Below are 18,803 nucleotides of genomic sequence, written 5' to 3'. Positions count from 1 at the left end.
ATCCCATATGTTCTTTCAGAGTATTTAATGGACCTGCAAAATCAATATCCGCCCCTTTTCTATAGAGTAATGCTTCTGTTGGATGGGTTGGGGGAGGGGGGTTACTTTAAGGTTATAATGCCATTAATTGCTGATAGCATTGTGGGGTGTATGTGGCGTGTGGCACCACTTGATGAAGGATGAAACTTAATTATCTAACTGCAAGCTATCAAGAACAGGATCTACAGTGACATCCAAAGGAGAGCACAGTAAACAGCAAGTAGTCCATTACAATGTAGAATTAACTTTGGTCTCTAAATGGAGAGACATTGCATTTTTAATGCAATTAGTTTATATTATCTAATTTTTGATGATTTAGTAAACAAAAAAGACCTGCAGGTTATGCACTGTTTATTTTGGTCACCTTTTTATCTACGTGTTGTTTTCCTTTTCTGAGGTACTTGTACTCGAGTATGTTATATTTCATTTGACTTTATAGCTCTACTCTAGCACATTTCATGGGGAAATACATTACTTCACTATATTACCTTTTCTTTTAGTTTTTTGTATCTGTACAGATTAAGATTTTACATTCACAATTTATGATCAGTTTATAATTTCTGATGCATTTTTTATGGATGTTCTGGTGGTTGTTACTGAGTTTCATTGTATTACTGCTTGTATTTTTTTTATGCTGTTCTGTATGTATTGTCTTGCTGAGTTTTTAGAGGCCATACAGGGACAAACACTGCAAACCAGCTCATGCAGTAAAGGCCGTAGTATCTGGCATGTCATCCATGATGCAGTTATCTCAACAAACAATGAATAAATAATCTAAAAGATGGCTAAATGAGTTCCATGTTACTACCGCATCAGTAATAACAATCCAATATTACAAAATTGAGTAATATTAACAGGGCCATTTTCCTGTACGAGTTCTTGAAAAATACTTCTAACAAGAAAATGAATGCAGGACTTGTACTTATGGTGGAGTATTTGAATACATAGCGGTGTTGTCTCCTACTGCACCTGAATCGCTCCGCCACTGCTTTGTTATAACAGTACGTGTCCTTGAAGCAATGCGTCGGTCGTCAGACAGGCGGAGCTCTCGGTCCAGTTACTCCCATAGCAGCAGCATGGCATTGGTATTTCTAAAGATTTTTGTTCCCCCCTCCTCGTGGGATACAGACCGCTATTCTCAGTCCTCCACAGCCAGAGTCGAGCACCCGTGGCCTTATAAAAAGGACCGAAAGCAGCGACAAGGACGCACATTTCAAGGTGAAGGACTGAATGATCTGCAGGCACATTTGGATGTAGGTTTCTGTGCGGGACTACAGCATTTGCAGTAAGTAAATCGAACAATGCAACTTTTTTTCAGGGCTTGTTTTACACAGATAACAGGTTGCTCTCGCAGAGACACGCTGTCGGCTGGAGTGTGAGCTGAAATTAGGTGACAGTTTGTTATACTGTGTGATCTTTCCTCTCAGCATCCGCTCTCATTATAGCTGAGACTTTATCTTGGTTCTGAAGCAATGTCACATGAGACGCTCTGGCTCTGTAAAGATAGAGTTTTTGTTCAACTGTTGCACCGAGCCTAGCTCTGTCACCATCCAGTTTTCACTAGGACTCAGGGCTGGTCCTCAATGGGATTCAGTGTTCAGTTTTAATTCATTCATTAATAAGTCACGCTCGATTAAATGCTGTAATTCTTCACAGAAGCCTGAGTAAGTCATGTAGACAGTTGAAGACTGTAGAAGTGCTTGCAAAGGGTTCCTGGGTTTCCCTGCACCTTCTCCTGATTTCCTAAATGTGTAGAAGGTTGCAGTAAAATCCCATTCTGTCCACATTTTTATCTTATTTGGGGTTTTTAATGTCAACATTTAAGATACAGCATGGACTTTTGCACATATGTTTTTGTCATCGGTCAAATTGTACTTTAGACTGACACCAAACATTAATTTCTTGACACTGTGATTAAAAAACAAATATGCTGATTATTATCTTATCTTGTCAAATCTTCATGCCCAGTAAGAGATCAGATCTTTACCGAGACTCAGAATAAATACAGTATGACATCATGGGGAAATTCAGTTACATGTTGGTCATTCTGTACACACAGAAGAGTTTGAATGAGGCAGCCTGGTGTGAGAAGCAGTTGCCTATTTAAAAACTGGCAGCTGTGTTTAGTGTCCTTGGCAAATAGAGTGAACTGAGACATGGAAGATAAGACAATCTTGTCTCTCTGAAAGCCAGGCACCACACAGTAAATGCAGAAGCTTGATCTACAATATTGTGGAGCCTCTACCCATCAGCCCTCCACTTCTGAGTATAACGAAAAGCCTAATCCTTTCTTTGGAGCTGCTACCTGCTGGAGTGACACATTTAAATGACTTGCTTCAGGCTCCAGCAGCAGCGCAGCAAAGAGCTCAGGAGAGTGAAGTTATTTACTTCTGGGAAAGTTCACTGTATTTGACACCAGTTGAGTTTTGGATATCCTGCAGCAGGCCAATGTTTGGGGACACCATGAATGAAGTGGGATTTCATGTGATACTGACCACTGCTCTGAGTGGCATGTTGCTGGTGGTCGTGCTGGCACTGCTTTGCTTCTTCTTCTGCAGACTGGCTGGTTCACTGCCCCTGGGTGGACCTGGCATGTTTTAGTGGCATGGACCACCTCTAGCCTGCTGCATCTGAGGAACGGTGACAAGTGACTGACTTCCTGCATGTTACCTTGGTTAAATATTTCCATGATACTTCTAAACATTGATTTCTGCCCGGTTGGTTGTTTTAGACTGAACATCTGATTTGGTTCAGACTTGCCTTCATCTTATTAGTAGCCCAGATGGAGCCTGGCATGATTTCCAGTCTGAGCAAGTTCTTTAGGAATTGTTGACTAGGCAGTCTTTTGCAGGCTGTTTGGAATGTCATTAAAGTCAGTTAGAAAAGGTTCGAAGGTGAGGTGTGGGTATTGTATGTTACAACAGGCTGGCTTTATGGGAAACAGAATTGACAAAAAAGATATTGGCTTAACTGTTTAATACTATACTCACATTTTGGAGGGTGCAGTATTGTATTTTATTTTTAGAATATATTGTGTATCATATTTTTGGATGCAACCACCTCCACACTTAACAGACCAATCAGAATCAGTCAAAATCGAACAGGTGAAATATTCATGTGATAAAACGTGTTAGTGTCTTGAGTTTTTTTCCCTTGAGTGGATGTGTCCAGTCAATCATTTGGTGTTAATCGGCTTTATTATGGCCCTTAAACCTCTCAGTGCTGTGGAGCTCAATCCCATTAAAATGACCTTGACTATAAGCACAGAGAAGAAAGGAGGGAGGGTGTGGATAATTGTAGATGAAAGCCTGACTGGCCAGGACCCATAAGGGCCCCTATTGTGACTACTTAGATTCACAGCAAGGCCTTCAGCTTAACTTAACCAAGCTCCCCTTTTGTTTCTACTGCAAAGCGTGATGGTGGGCTGAAAGATCTCATTTTTTTCACTGCTGACTCCGGGTTCAACAACACAAAAGAAATACATTTCATCAACATAGCTTGACATGAAAACTAATAGTTTGTTACATTCTCCCAGTGCCTCCCCACACAGCCTTATTTTGCCCTTTAATTTGTTTGGAAAACCTATGTGAAGAGACGGCATACCCTCCATCATTTCTGTGGAGGTCCCACTAAGCAGAACTCCCAGTACTGGAGTTGAGACGCCTGTTTAACAGAGACTGGCCACTTTAGTAAATATTTCAGTAAATATTTGAAGCAGTATAGTACAAACAAGAAGTGTGTTGTTTTGTCCCAAACAACTATACTGAGTCAAATTGTCAGTGAGTAAACATGTATTACACTAGTATGTCAGAGTCAGTGTGTGACGAGACGCCACAGACCTAATCACTAGTGTGTATTTTTTCTCCCAGTAGCTGTGAGGCGACTGCAGACAGGTTTCTTCAGCTTCTCAAAGTGGCATGTTATGGTCATCTAGAGAAACACGTCAGCCACAGAGACGACAACATGAAGGTGACAGCCCTGCTCATCATTTGTTCCTGTCTGATCTCCGGGAGTTTGGGGAAGCCACAATTCCCTGGTAAGTTACTGTGATGTTAGTCAGTCGCCACTAAAATAAAACAAAAACTAAAAACAAACCCTGACTGTCCAGCTGTCTGCAAGGCAACAGGAGATGTTCTGCAAAACAGAGGTTAAGGTTGTAGGAGGATGTTTTGAACCTTTCAAGGAAGTTTCTTTGATAAATACATTTCCTGTTTTTTAACAACAGTGGATAGTTTTGCAACTATATTTAAATTGTTGGTGCCGAGAAAATAACAGGAATTCGTTGTTTGAATACGTTGGGTTTTTTTAGAGATGAAGATAGGTGTGTGTTTGACATGTAACTACTTGTACCATCACATTTTGACAGCAACATTTAGTTGTTTAGTTTAGTTGTTAGTCAACCAGACAGAGAAGCAACTATTTTAACCGAATTAATAATATAGTTATTTTTAGGAAAAATTTGAAAAGTGCTAATTTTTTTTTTAAACTTCTTAGTTATACATGACAGTGAAGAGAATACCTTTGGGTTTTGGACTGCTAGGCGCAAAAAACAAAACACATGAAGACACTTCCACAGCCTATGGGAAATTATGACATGCATTTTTAATTTTCTGGCATTTTACCTGTTGCATCTTTTAACTATCCAACGCTAACCAGACTTGTTTATGTCCATAAACAGAACAAGAGAAGGATCCCAAATTTTGGATTTCTGGGGCCCAGCGGACCTTACAGAACGCTCTGGTGCTGCAAAATCTCAATAAAAACAAAGCCAAGAATCTCATCCTCTTCCTAGGAGATGGTAAGCCAGGACATAATTGTGTTTACACCCTGATTTGTGTTGCAAATACATTATAAATCCATTTCAATGTGGAAGGTAACATTTCTGCAGAAAGGTTTGAAGATTAATTATGGACAGTTCAGCCAAGCCAACAATTTGTTCGAAGCTGAAATGAACATATGAAGTGAATGAATAGTACCAAACAAAACAACTGTGCTGCCACCAGATCACCGGGATTCTGTTTGTGCAGGGATGCTCATTGGTCGCATAATAACCTTTATCCTCCATCGGGCCTCTGCTGTCTCTGTTTGGACTATAGGCCCAACATGACATTCTTGCATACTGCTGTATGCACGGCCATGTTCGTGCACTAATATGACACAACAGGAAATGATTATATAACTGGAAAATGTTTCCCAGACTCTGTCTGTCTTATCCCAGGAAAATCATAGGATTCTGTTGAAGAAACAAGACCCAGATGGACAATAAACCTTTTCCTCTGTGTGCCTCTGAGGTTTTATGCAGCCTTTACTTTTGTAGGGCAGGGCAGGAAGGTATCAAACTAAACCTGAGGCAAATGGTACTTGGAATACTCTTCACGGTTTGATTTTCTGACACACAAGAAGGATGAAGTAAAACAATAAAAGCAGTTTCTAGGAATATAATGAACTGTTTCTCATATTGTCCTATGATGTCCTATGTCCTATCTTTAGTTTCATGCATTCACTTAAAGAAACAGGGCAGCTGTGCCTCAGGATGTTGAGAAAGTGTCTTTAGGCAAGACATTTAAACCCTGGGTTTCATCACAGATCAACCACACAAGGGCCTTTCTTTCTGTGACCTAAAATTCACAGAAAGAAAGGTCTTTTGGATTAAGTTCTGTCTAAGAAAATGTTTTGCCTAGCAGCAGTCATCTAAAAAGCCAAAGCCAAAGAAAACATACATTTTTCATGCAAACTGTGCACGGCAGGGCATTAAATGTGTCAATGTTTGAGTTGTGCAATCTCTTTATGGCGCATGCTGAGGGAAAATCAGTGTAACCCTAACGGTCGATCTGTTTTTGGTGTCTAGGGATGGGCGTGCCCACAGTGACAGCTGCTCGAATTCTGAAGGGTCAGATGAACGGACAGAGTGGAGAGGAGACACAGCTGGAGATGGACAAGTTCCCTTTTTTGTCTTTGGCCAAGGTCTGGCTTAGTCTTTGTTTGATCATACAGTATGGCACAATGTGTTGATCATACCGTGGCTCTTATTGGCTTCCTGTCAAGGGCTGTGACCATGAACAGTTCATTCAGCTTGCTGTAACATCTGCATTATGTTACAGGTCTGATAAAAAAGCACTTAAACCATCATTTCAGCCATAGGCATATTTTTTGTACTGCAAACAAATCCTATGGAAAGACCAAAACCAACAATTAACATAACAGATCCTACAAAGTGTTTTCTTTGTAGCCAAAGCCTAGACATGAACCATGCATTTGCACTGAAGGACTTTAAAAACATAGTTCCTTGTTGCTGTTAGCTACAAATATTATTCAGTCAAATCAGGCCACAAGTGCAGAACAATGTCTCTGCTGTGAATACTGTGGAAAAAAGCAATATGACCACTTAAACAGGAATCGGACATTTGCTTAAAGTAAGTAAGTTAATGCAAATAGTCTTAATACATAAACTTGGTATATACACTACATAGACAAAAGTATGGGGCTGTTTTTCAAGGGTGGGCTGCCCCCCCTTACTTCCAGTGAAGGGAAATCTTAATGCTTCAGCATACCAAGACATTTTGGACAATGGTGTGGAAGAACTTGACTGGCCTACACAGAGCCCTGACCTCAGCCCCATCAAAAACCTTTGAGATGAACTGGAACGGAGATTGCGAGGCAGGCCTTTTGGTCATAGATCAGTGTTTGATCTCACAAATGCTCTACTGCATGAATGGGAAAACATTCTCACAGTAACACTCCAAAATCTGGTGGATTTTCCATTCCCAGAGGAATGGAAGCTGTTATAGATGCATTTATCTATGTATTTAGAATGTAGTCATGAAAGTCCTTGTTGGTGCAATGGCCAGGCGTCCCAAAATACACATAGTGGATGTGGAGCAGCTCACACGAAAACAAACACATTACACTGGCCAATCATCAGTCAAAAATATAATTTATGTTTTTCTTTTGCAGTTGAAAGTTGAAAAACAGTCATTTTTATTTTCATTATTGATTAATCTTCTGATCATTTTATTCTTCTTCTTCTTATTTTTTTTTTTATCCCAGTTTCCCACAGCCTGAGGATGTATAACCAATGCTTGTCTGATAAACAGTCTAAATATAAACATAAATGTGTATTAATCCTTGGCTCAAAATAGTCCTCAACAACGGTAATATTTCCTCTTGTTTGCTTAACCAGTTCCCAGCTGGTGTAATTATTTAATTTAACAAACCTTTTAAGTTAAAACTGTTTTTAAACATTTATATCTTCAATAGAACAAATGAGCCAAGTGCTCAGAGCCACATAAATGAACCAACTCATTGCTGACTTTGGTCCTTTCATGGGGTGGCATACTGGAATAGCATATCTCAGTAAACAACACAACAACACGCAAACAACTCATTACAAGCATATCAGAATGACAATAAACTATCCTGTTTGATATCTGAATTTTGACCACATGTCAATGGGCTGCAACTCTGCAGACGTACAACACGAATGCACAGGTGCCAGACAGCGCTGGCACGGCCACAGCTTACCTCTGCGGGGTCAAGGCCAATGAGGGCACGGTGGGAGTGAGTGCAGCTTCTGTCCGATCCCAGTGTAACACCACAAAGGGCAATGAGGTCACCTCCATCCTCAAATGGGCTAAAGATGCAGGTAGAGTATCCTTAAGTAAACATCACGCAGGTTTTCTTTTTTTTTTTGCCTACAGGGATGCTGAATTTGAATTTTTGCAGATATTTGCAATCAGTTATGATTGCATGTCATGATTCATGTCTGAGGAAACCTAATTGTGACTGTAGTTAATGCTGTGTTCATGGGAATTGGGAATACTCTCCGGGGCGACTTGATCGCTCAAAGCAATGACTTTGAAGTGTTCTTGAAAGTGATCTTCTGTTTTTTCACTGCGCTCATTCCCTTTTTCATCTTTTGAACCAAAGTTCTCCCTAGAGCATTTTGTAATTGGCATTAACTTGACCCAAAGAGTTATTTTTTGATGTCTTCCCATTTAAAATGACAAGAGACTAACTTTTAAACACTTGTTTTTGTCCATCGTTGCTATGAGGTTTCGTCAGGCCTTTCATTGTTTTGTTTTTTTTTCGACTCCTGACACATTCCTGATGTGTCTGCATCCTGTGTCCAAGTTTACATGAGTTTATGAGTGGCTTCAGTTGTAATAATCAGTTTATTTCCTTATCCATAGAGCCAGAACAGAACATAACAGAACATAAAATGACATATCAAACCACCTTTGTCAAGGCTCCCAATGAATTACATCTGATTTTCTTTAAGAATCTTTTTTCATTCATCAAGAGTACACCATAAAATCAGCTTGAATACAACACTTTAAAGACAAAATAATAAATGGCAACACAAAGAAGAAGACAGATGTGAAAGGAGTGAGTCACGGATTTTCACTGTGCGGTGGTGGGGGTAAGTTAGGGTTGGATGAAGGGTCAGGATGTGGGAGTGTGTGAGAAAGTGTGTGGGTTCAGGTGTCACAAATAATAAAACATGACAAGCCTGACCTCCTGCTAAAAGCAAATAGGAGTAGAGAGATGTTTTTCTTCAGGTCATTTTGCAAGGCTGGTCTCTGCTGGTATTCCCTTTCATATTTTAAAATAAAAATTCCAATGAAAAATTGCAATGTACTATAAAACTTTTTGTGTTAAAAGAACATTAGTACTTTTGAACTGAACTTTCTGAGATGGTTTTCACTTTTCTTTCCCATGATAGTAGTATAGGTTCTGACTTTTTTTCTAATTTTATACATTCATACAATACAATTCATGTGTGTCTGCTGCAGGTAAGTCAGTGGGAATAGTGACAACGACCCGTGTCAACCATGCAACTCCCAGTGCTGCTTATGCCCACTGCGTGGACAGAGACTGGTACTCCGACAATGAGATGCCAGCTGAAGCACTGCAAGCTGGCTGCAAGGATATTGCCAGACAACTCTTTGAAAACATTCCCAACATTAATGTGAGTATAAATTTATTTTTTATCAAAGCCCTCCCAGAAGCCTTTGTCCAGTCTGACCTTGGCACCCATAACAAGACACACAGACCTATGAAGCTTGGAGATCAATACTCTGCAATATTCCAAAACTATAAAAAACATGAGCAAAGGAGTAAAGAATGGATTAAAAAGTGTGTTTGTCTGCTGTAGCAAAAGCTGAGAGTGTTATGAGTGTCTGGATAACCTGATTACTACCTCTAGTAACAGAAAAACCTGTGTTACAAAGCCAGTGTTACATCTGAGGCCATAAAACAGTACAGACGTTAGGGGCTCAGTCCAGCTCTGTTAGATCTGGGGATGTTTATCCATTAAACTTTAAGATTTTCCGAGCAAGTTTTCACCACACGGGTGAAACAAGGTTCGTGCTTTAAATCTAATCAGCTTGCAGCATTAAAATTTAAGATGGAGACCCCAGTTTCAAACAACTCATGAACCTGCCTTAATTAGTTTGCGAGCTAGCTATATTGAAGCCTTCAATTAGTAATTGTCATTCCAGCCAAAAAAAAATTGCCCTTGTCTGTTTTGCAATCAGAAGCTTTTGTTTACAGCTTTCTGAAAGCAGCCCATTGTCTCAAAAATAAAGAAAAATGGTCTATCTATTTTATTGTTACAAACTGCATATGTGAACTTGACAGGGGCAGCAGTAGTAACCAAGGGGAGCAGGGCTTAGCTAATAGTCAGTTATTGTTGTCTCACACTCAGGGCATGTGATCATTTTGTCCTGAAACAGTTAGGATTAAAATTGTAACTTTTTATTCCGATCTGTGGCATTGCAGGTTATTATGGGTGGAGGGAGGAAGTACATGTTCCCTAAAAATCAGCCAGACGTTGAGTATCCTGGCATTCTGAAGCACAACGGCACACGAAAAGATGGAAGAAACCTGGTGCAGGAATGGAGCGACAGAATGAAGGATAAAGTAAATTTCTCCTCCTCTTCCCCCTCTTTGCTCTTTTGCTCCCTCTTTTATCTTCCCAGTAACATTTACATATGTAGGAGTTCAAAGTGACTGTTTCCATTCACGCTGGTCTGTACATTTGTATCTTTTTTTAAATGAGCAGAAAGGCCATTATGTATGGAATAAGAAGCAGCTCTTATCGCTGAACCCTAACAACGTGGATTACTTATTGGGTGAGTTTCAAGTCTCACTGTCATTATGAAAGTCTCATTGAAGTGTAAATGAAGAGCCGTAGGTGCATGTATTTGATGTAGTCTTATTTTCTGCATGTTTTAGAGTAACCTATTTCTCCTTGAACTGTGCCTTCTGTTGCTCCAGGTCTATTCGAACCTGGGGATCTGACATATGACTTGGAGAGGAACACTGAGACTGATCCTTCACTGACAGAGATGGTGGAGGTGGCCATCAAGATCTTGAGGAAAAATCCCAGTGGATTTTACCTGCTTGTAGAAGGTGACAGTGTAACCTCTTGGTGGAACTGGACTATCACCTTTGGGTTTGGGGTTTCACAAAGATATGTCTCACACTGCCCCACTGAGTTGGTTATAGTCTTTGCTGGAGACACCATATTTCAATGGTGGGATACACACTGTGATTGTTGGGATGATTATAGTTATTATATCAGGATGTCACTACTGATCAATTTAAGCAAGTCTGTTATAGTCAAGACCAGTTGGTGTTGACAGCTAGGATATAAAATGATATGTTGTGTTGTGTTTGAACAGTTTGCCTTCCAAAATTGCTGCCCAGTGTTGTTATTAGGATTAGGGTTGTTCCTAACGATTAATTTCTCTGACGTTTAAACTTAGTTGACAAGTCTACAAGTATGAAAGGACTCAAAACAGTCAAAACTGAGCGCAATTTAATCTGTATGGTTAAAAGAAATATTGCGTATATTACCCATTTGATATTGTCTTTTTTTATTCCAACTAGTCATTTGTCTTGTCAAAACCTAGTGCCTACATTACTCATAGTGCAGCACCGACAGTTCAACAAACAGCAATTTAAAGTTCAGTGAAGACAGGTGACAAATAGGCATGAAACACAGTGACAAGGTAAGCTGTTTGAAGAAGACAACTTGAACCCTTTGGAAATACTTGTCACTGAATTATCCCAGAAACACATTCTTCAAACCTTCAAGGTACTTTTGCAAGGCGAAAGTTTTTTTCTTGACTAAGTGTTCAGAGAGACTTGAAGCTTGAATCTGTTGATAGGTTCATGGCTTTTAGTTTAACTTTAAACAGTCTTAATGTATCCAAACTATTGATCATGATGTACTTGGAGAGTCAAGAATTAGACAACTTTGTAAACATGTGCCCCTTTTAAACACACGCTGTTCCTGAATCACCTGCCAGTTTTACATATTGACACCATGTTTACAAAAGGACCCTGAATCTTTTTGTCTTTATAAAAAGTACTCTAGCAATTGACATAATGTCTTGTTTATAAGTGTGGACAAAAATGTTCCACCTTTCCACCTGTAAAACTTATGAAACCTGATAGGTGAACATGTCATTGTTACAGATTCTCTGTCTAAATCCATTTACATACCAACAAAAATCAATAGATTGACCAAGAAGTTCTTTGTTTCACTAAAACAGCACCTTCTACAGTTATGGCAAAAGCAAGTGTGTTGGCTTGCTGCCACTGTCATGTAATTGTCTCTTCAAGGGAAGGGGTTTTGTTGCAGTTTATAAAGGACACAGGAAGGCTGGTGTCCTTGGCCAGATCTGTTCAAAGCAGCATGGTTGCAGTCGTTGTTGAGGGTAAACACCTGTACGACAGGGACTATTCAGTGAGATTGCCCGAGAAAAAAGGAGTCAATATATTTCTGTAGTGCTTGTCGGATCCTTCAATACTGTCTGAAAGAAGGTGCAGGAAGGCACCTTGATAGAGCTGTGATGGCTGCATCTGACAATCTTTGTATCTTGCAGCTTGTCAGACTGTCAGATGTTTTATGTGATGGGTGGGAGCTAGTCATCTTAAAACGCATTTGATTGCATACATTTATGTAACTGCCCCAAAGTTCAAGATGAGTTACCAAAAACATTTTTATGAGAACAGAATTCTACGAGGGCGAGAACGAGACACTAGAATTTATAACTTATTTTTTGGCTAACTGGGAATGTATGTTCCTCTCAGGAGGACGTATTGACCATGGACACCATGAGGGCAAGGCCAAGCAGGCTCTGCATGAAGCTGTGGAAATGGACAGAGCCATCGGCCGGGCAGATCTCATGACCAGCATCCATGATACACTGACTGTAGTTACTGCAGACCATTCTCATGTGTTCAACTTTGGAGGCTACACCCCCAGGGGAAACACTATATTTGGTATGTATGTGATGGTATTCATGCACATCCACTAGTGTGTATACCTTATGTATGATCTGTTAAATTACATTTTCAGTCTATTGTGATGATGGAGTTTAATGCTCTTTCTCCATCCACAGGTCTGGCCCCAATGTTGAGTGATATTGACCAGAAGCCTTTCACCTCCATCTTATATGGGAATGGACCAGGTTACAAAGTAGTTAACGGTCTGAGAGAGAATGTCTCTACCATTGACTACCGTAAGTAAAATTAGTTTGTGGTACATTAAGAGCACATTCTTGTCATGCATTCTTGCATTCTTGCATTCTTGACACTGTCACACTGTCACAAGTTACAGAAGTTGTGAAACCTCTCAACCAGTAAAGGAAATATGTACCGTTTGTCAGATTCGTTGCAAAATTAGCGGCAACTGTACTACTTTTCTCACATCTTGTCTCCCTTAATTTGTCATCAGTATTGTGCTTTGAGTGTAAACCTTTCTTTAAAACAATACAACAGTCAAATTTAATGACAGTTGACCTTGTTTTTTACCAAGCAAAAGGTTAAGAGGAGATTTGTTTCTAGAAAGAAAAAAAAAGACTTATTAACACATTAGACCAAGTAAAACCTGAAAGTTGAAATGAACCACATTCTTCTACTGTTGTCCAGTGTCAGTAATATTAGGCCACAGTACATTAAGAGGAAAGAGTACTGTTAAAAGAAAAACGAACCCTAAATTTGTTTTACTATCTAGAAAAAAACATCTCCATTCATTGCTCTATAAAAGTTTGTTTGCTGTTACTGCCCATAAATAACCTTACAAAGGTACATAGTTCTGATATCACAAGTTATTTCAGTCACACTAGTAACTACTAATTTCTTCACCTGAGGTACCTGGCATAATGTAAAGTGCAAGCATTATGGAAACGATTGAGGGAACAATAACACATCTAATTACATTATGATATCACAAAGTGACTTGTTAGAGGAGTTGAGTGGTTACTATGTAATCTCAGATTACTCTTGCATAAATAAGGTTAAAGGTGCCCTGAAGATTTTCACTGTACACAAACAAAAGTTGTATTCACTTTCAGTGTTACTCATCAAAATTTATTATCTATATCCTTGAGTTCTAACAAATGTTTTTTTTTTTGCACGTACATGGTAAGGAACTGACAAATGAAGCTGTAATTGCTAAAAACCACAGTTCCTTGAATAGCCACTTGAGGCTGTCTCCAAAAAAATACTCAGTCCCCATAGAACCCTATGTTAAAATGCCAAACTTTACAGCACAAATACTCATGTTTACAGCCCATGTTTACAGCCCAGTACAAAAATCAGTTTTAGGAATTTCCTTATTCATGACAAATGTACAGGATGTCTGCTAAGCATCATTTTAGCTGATTGGTGCCTGAAACAGAGCTTTTGGCCTTGTTTGTACTGTTGGTGCCTTTTGGAGATTTTTTTAAGCAAACATCAGACAAATAATAATAAGGCTTATTATTATATAAAAAATAATATGGCTTGCTGAGTGGTTAATTGTGGTAAGCATGATTAGCTGGGAGCAAAGATGTCAACAGCCAGAGCCACCATTGGGTGACATGTTGCGGCATCAGTCCATCATCATATTATGTTGAATATAATCTTTTTCTGGCAGTCTTCTTCCTTGCCTTTATTGTCAAATTGCTGTATATCTGTTATGTTGCTGCCACCCACAGGTAAGGGGAATAGGGTAAAACCATTGTCAGGACTGGCTATCAAAAGATAGTGGGACTCAACTTTAGAACACAGATGGCAAAAACTCCATGGGAAACCTTCAACTTTGGGTGGATCTTCCCCATTCATCTCTCAGGAGTCTCAGGAATAACAAATAGTAGGAAAAAACAAACCAATATTTTAACACCCTTTCTCTGTGTCCTTGCCTTTCAGAGGAAAACAACTACCAGGCCCAGTCAGCAGTACCTCTGAGTATGGAGACACATGGAGGAGAGGATGTGGCTGTGTTTGCTAAAGGTCCCATGGCTCACCTGCTGCATGGGGTCCATGAGCAGAACTACATCCCCCATGTAATGGCATATGCAGGCTGTATTGGCCAGAACAGGGAACACTGTACATCCCGCAGCGGGACTGTTGGTTTGCGCCCCATCCTGTCCAGCATCGCAGCTCTTGTCACAGTTACCCGATTTCTGTGCTAACCTTCCTTCCTACCTTATCCTGTCAAACCCCAGTTGTGACCAGTCATACATTTTAAGATTTTAATTTCTTATTGTTGTTTTTAGATGCTCTAATTTTACTCTTCACTATTTTGATTGTGGGAGCACTATTAGGGCACTTTTGTGTTACAGTAATTAACAGACACAAATATAAGGTATCAGTTTTAGTCTATTCAGGCATATAAAACTAGAAAATCAAACGCCCCCAATGCACTGAAATGAAAAGTGGTGCTGCAGAGGTCACCACAAAATCAGAGATCTCAGTTGTGATTTGTCTTTTAAATAGTTATTGTTAAATATAAACCTTTCAGGTTTGAATAGATAGATTGGATGGATTTACAAATGTTTGATTATGTTTCATATCTTAAATGTGCAGTTAACAAAATCTACCTCATAAGCTTGCAAAAGGTCTCTAACATAATTACGGTGTGTTCAGAGACACATTTCAGTGGATAAATTCTGTGCCGAAACCAGAGGCAACTGAATGTATAATTGAAAAAAAAAAGAGTAAGAAATAACTATTTCTTGTCATGCACAATGTGCATTCTTGCATTCTTGAAAAAGCACTGAAAAAGCATATCTAACATTGCTGTGTCCAATAACAGAAGTTGTGAAACATTTTAACCAATAAAGGAAATATGCTGTTTTCTGATAGCCTTTTGTCTGTTTTGTTGCAACATTAATGATTTGCAACTGTATTTAAAAAAAAAACATAAAAGTCAAATTTAATGATGGCTGACTTTTTATGATGAAGCAAAATGTTACAGGGAGAACTGTGTATATAAAACAATGGAACACTTAGTTTACACTTTAGGATAAGGAAAGTCTGAAGTTGAAAAGAACCATTTTCATCACATGTTCATGTAACTGCTGCAGACCATGCTTCAACACAAGGTCAAAAACATAGTTTTGTGGTTCTGTCATGTAAAATGCCACACAATTTTGGGATATGTCACCCATCTGCCCAGAAAAACCTCGCTCTCAGTGCATGCCCCTTTTTCTTTTCGTGCCACATATGTTGTATGTTGTACTTTTCCATCTGCTCTATTGTGGCTTGTGTGGAATGTGAATAGACTGAAGCCACTCATTCCTTGGCATCATGTGGTCACTGGGAAAACAGACAAGGACTCATGTTGGCTGAAGAATGAAAAGGGGAGGTTCAGCTTAAATGAGAATAAGATGAAGTGCTCATGGTGTCACTACATTCTAAATATCAGCACACATAGTGGCTTCTTGGGCTTCACTGAGGGCCTGGAGGGCCACTTCATGCTTTTGTGTAATCCTACTATTACCTTACTGTTTAGCATTTTTCTTCTACTCCACCTATTCTATTCTATTCCTCTTGGCAGCTAAAAAAAACATTATCCTGTAATCCTGTTTTATCTTTTGCATTTCATATTTAGAAATGATGTTGAGCATTAGATTGTGTGGATATGGCATGGTCAAGTGAGCTTTCAAAGCAGAACTTGCTTTCAGTTTTTTTGTGATGACTTTTGTGCTTATATTTCCTGAATAATGAAATCTTTTATTCTATAAAAGGAGGAAATAGGTGATGAAACCAGGACTAGGCCTTAGTGCTATCTTGTTTGCAAGGTACTTTAAAGTGTTGGCCTTAGAAACTTTGCTATTCAATAAATTACTGACAAAGCAAGCATTTAGGATGAAGAACAACAGCCGGTGAAGTCTCCTTTTTCACTCACACATCATGAGTCAGGTCTATAGAAATGCTTGAGGTGGTCAGCCACAACATTAAAACCACTTACAGGTGAAGTGAGTAACATTCATCATCCGTTTACAATGCAATGTTCTGCAGCAATCATGTAGAAGTTTGACACACACCACCCACCTAAACATTGCATGCCAAGTATAGCCCACTATGGCAATGACTCTTCCCATCACCAGCAGCCTCCCTCTAGCTAGTCAATGCACCACCTCATATTTCAAAAACAGCTCAGGAATGTCTCTAGGACCACAACAAAGGCCTGCAGACTCCCCAGATCACAACCTGATTGAGAATCTGTGAGATGTACCAGCATAAGCTGAATATACTTTCCCACCTGGAGGCCCCAGCCTCATTGCACAGGACCCAAAGGATCTAACATTCTGATGCCAATGACCACTAAATACCCCAAAGGTCCTGTGTCCCTTCCCCTGACAGATCAGAGCTGTTTTGGCAGCACAGGGACCTACAAAATATTAAGCAGGTGGATTTAATGTTGTGGTTGATTGGTATAAAGTTTCACACCAGAAACACCGTAATTTCCTATTTCTCCCCATAGGAGACCTTCCCTTTTATCCAGCCATCATATATACAATGTCCATAATTAGTGTACAGTAGCTAAACCATTTGCCTGTTGACCTTTTAAAATGACCATATCAGGGGCTGCACAATGTGCTTATTTCACTCCATTTACTACAATCCTTCTCTACATTACATTGCAGGTAAACATTTTGCAAAGCATGCTGATATGTTTTAAAAGCCAGACCTTTTCATTCCAGTCAGCAGTCTGATTGGACATCTGAATCACCCATATCTCTGAAATGCTCAGTGATTCATGAGGTCAGCTACTGTGTCAAATGAAGGCTGTTTACAATTGACCAATCAGTTTAGACCTTGATCATGAAAGAACAAAATTTCAGAAGAAGCAAAAATTTCAGAGAAATTTTCCACCAGTGTTAATCAAAAGTGTTAAAATATAGAGTTGAAATTACACTGTTAAAAGTTAATTTAACTCAACTGTGTATGAGAGTTGGTGTCATAGGGTAATGTTTGGGACTCAACTCCCACAGAGTTATGAAACCACACCTCTCCTAACACAGCCTCATGGATTTCTATCTCTAGTGTTTCACAGAGTTCATTTTGGCGAGAGTTATTTTATTTTGTTAAATTAACTCTGCAAAGACTGAGACAAAATAAACACCAGCACAGTATTAGAACTGTCCCTCCCAGAGTTGATTTAACACTATAAAATTTGCTGCATACAGCATGGATGAGACTGAGGCAACTGTACTAAGTTGACTTAGAGAATTAACTCTTAAAGACCCTGCAGACCCACATAGATACTATCAGTTATTGTTGGCTGATTGACGCCTGTTAAGTTTGGTTAGAGGTATGGTAGTTATTACACAATGTCATTGGACTCCAATGTGTATAAGGTTAATAAAGGTGAAGCTTGGCTGGAACACAATCTCTAAATGCCCTCACAGTCCTGAGAAGAGGTCTAATCAGCCAACAACTTAAAACCTTTTAGTGTTGCTGGCAACTTTTGTTTTGACTGAAAATTACACTGAGATGATGGCTACATCACTTGCAACTGACTGATAGCAACAAGATATCAGATAACACCTATGCTGTCAGGCAGAGCGAATAAAGTGAAAAAGAAAAGACCGTTTTGTCTGGGCAATCACTGGATGCAGCTCGTTCCCATCTAATATGAAAATAAAGTCACTTAAGTTGTGTAGTTCATCACATGAGCCTGAGGTCTGTATCAAACTGTTGTGAGGTGGTGCAGATTTTTCAGATGAGTCTGACAATTTGCAACAGTTGTAAAAACTTGCCATTGAGTAACATTGCTTAGAAGTACGTTGCATGTCTTATAGAAATGCATGTAAAAGGAACTCAAATGTGTCAAGTATACATCCAAAATATTTGACAGTACAGAATACATTTATAATTGTTAGCAAAAGTAAAGTATGAATAATTTGTAATTAAAGGGCTAAAATTAGCAAATGCAGCCTCAATGACCCACCACTGGCCCAGTCATTACAAACTCTTCCTGTCTGCAGCTAAGTATTGTTCAAACCCACTAAACATCATTTTTAGTTCTCGGGGATCCTTTAGTTTGTAATTGATTAATTCTGTTTGTGATACAGAATTAAGCAATCTCCATACTTGAAGCTCCCTTTGGGGGGGAAATGGGAAAAGCTAATGTATTTTTTCTTTAATCTAAGAAATTACAAAGCAGTCTTGACATTTTCAGATACAATCTCTGTCCTTGCTAACTCCTATTAAAACGAGATCTGAAAAATTGCTTGCATATTAAATTTTGTCTATGTAATGCTCTCTGTAGAAGTTCTTCATCTCCAGTTGTTCATCAGAGCCTCAGTTCAAGTCAAGTGTAACAGAAAAACTGCAGTCATTCTGCTGCAGATATGGATCTTGATTGACCCTGAAAAGTTATGACTGTGTCATCAAAGCATCACTCGCCATGACACCACTGACATCAAGTAACTCATCAAACACATCACCTCAACCTCTCTGAGCAGTGTGGTGTGACA

General features: G+C 39.2%; 1 protein-coding gene across 2 annotated transcripts; it reads left to right on the top strand.

The window, feature by feature from the left end:
• The first annotated feature begins 1,024 nt into the window (after positions 1-1,024).
• Positions 1,025-15,179, top strand: alpl (alkaline phosphatase, biomineralization associated). Of its 2 annotated transcripts, none has more exons than XM_046382559.1 (12): positions 1,025-1,324; positions 3,912-4,075; positions 4,718-4,837; positions 5,888-6,003; positions 7,507-7,681; positions 8,832-9,007; positions 9,820-9,960; positions 10,103-10,172; positions 10,318-10,452; positions 12,142-12,333; positions 12,453-12,572; positions 14,242-15,179. In XM_046382559.1, the coding sequence occupies exons 1-12, from the start codon at positions 1,059-1,061 to the stop codon at positions 14,505-14,507; spliced, it is 1,941 nt and encodes a 646-aa protein (XP_046238515.1). In that variant the 5' UTR covers positions 1,025-1,058; the 3' UTR covers positions 14,508-15,179. The 2 variants fall into 2 exon arrangements, with proteins under 2 accessions (XP_046238515.1, XP_046238507.1); XM_046382551.1 differs by having other exon boundaries at positions 3,909-4,075.
• Positions 15,180-18,803: the final 3,624 nt, after the last annotated feature.

The sequence above is a fragment of the Scatophagus argus genome, chromosome 3 (genome assembly GCF_020382885.2).
Source record: "Scatophagus argus isolate fScaArg1 chromosome 3, fScaArg1.pri, whole genome shotgun sequence".
In the NCBI taxonomy this organism is placed as follows: Eukaryota; Metazoa; Chordata; class Actinopteri; family Scatophagidae; genus Scatophagus; species Scatophagus argus.
The sequence above is the reverse complement of the archived record's forward strand: the minus strand, read 5'-3'. Positions and strand labels throughout refer to the sequence as shown.

What these genes read in the sequence shown, in the direction of transcription:
- alpl (XM_046382551.1), top strand. Translation starts at nt 1,059, where the DNA reads ATGCGTCGGTCGTCAGACAGGCGGAGCTCTCGGTCCAGTTACTCCCAT. An exon ending in GCGGGACTACAGCATTTGCA is followed by an intron (nt 1,325 to 3,908) that starts GTAAGTAAATCG and finishes TTTTTCTCCCAG; the next exon opens with TAGCTGTGAGGCGACTGCAG. An exon ending in GCGACAGAATGAAGGATAAA is followed by an intron (nt 9,961 to 10,102) that starts GTAAATTTCTCC and finishes TTAAATGAGCAG; the next exon opens with AAAGGCCATTATGTATGGAA.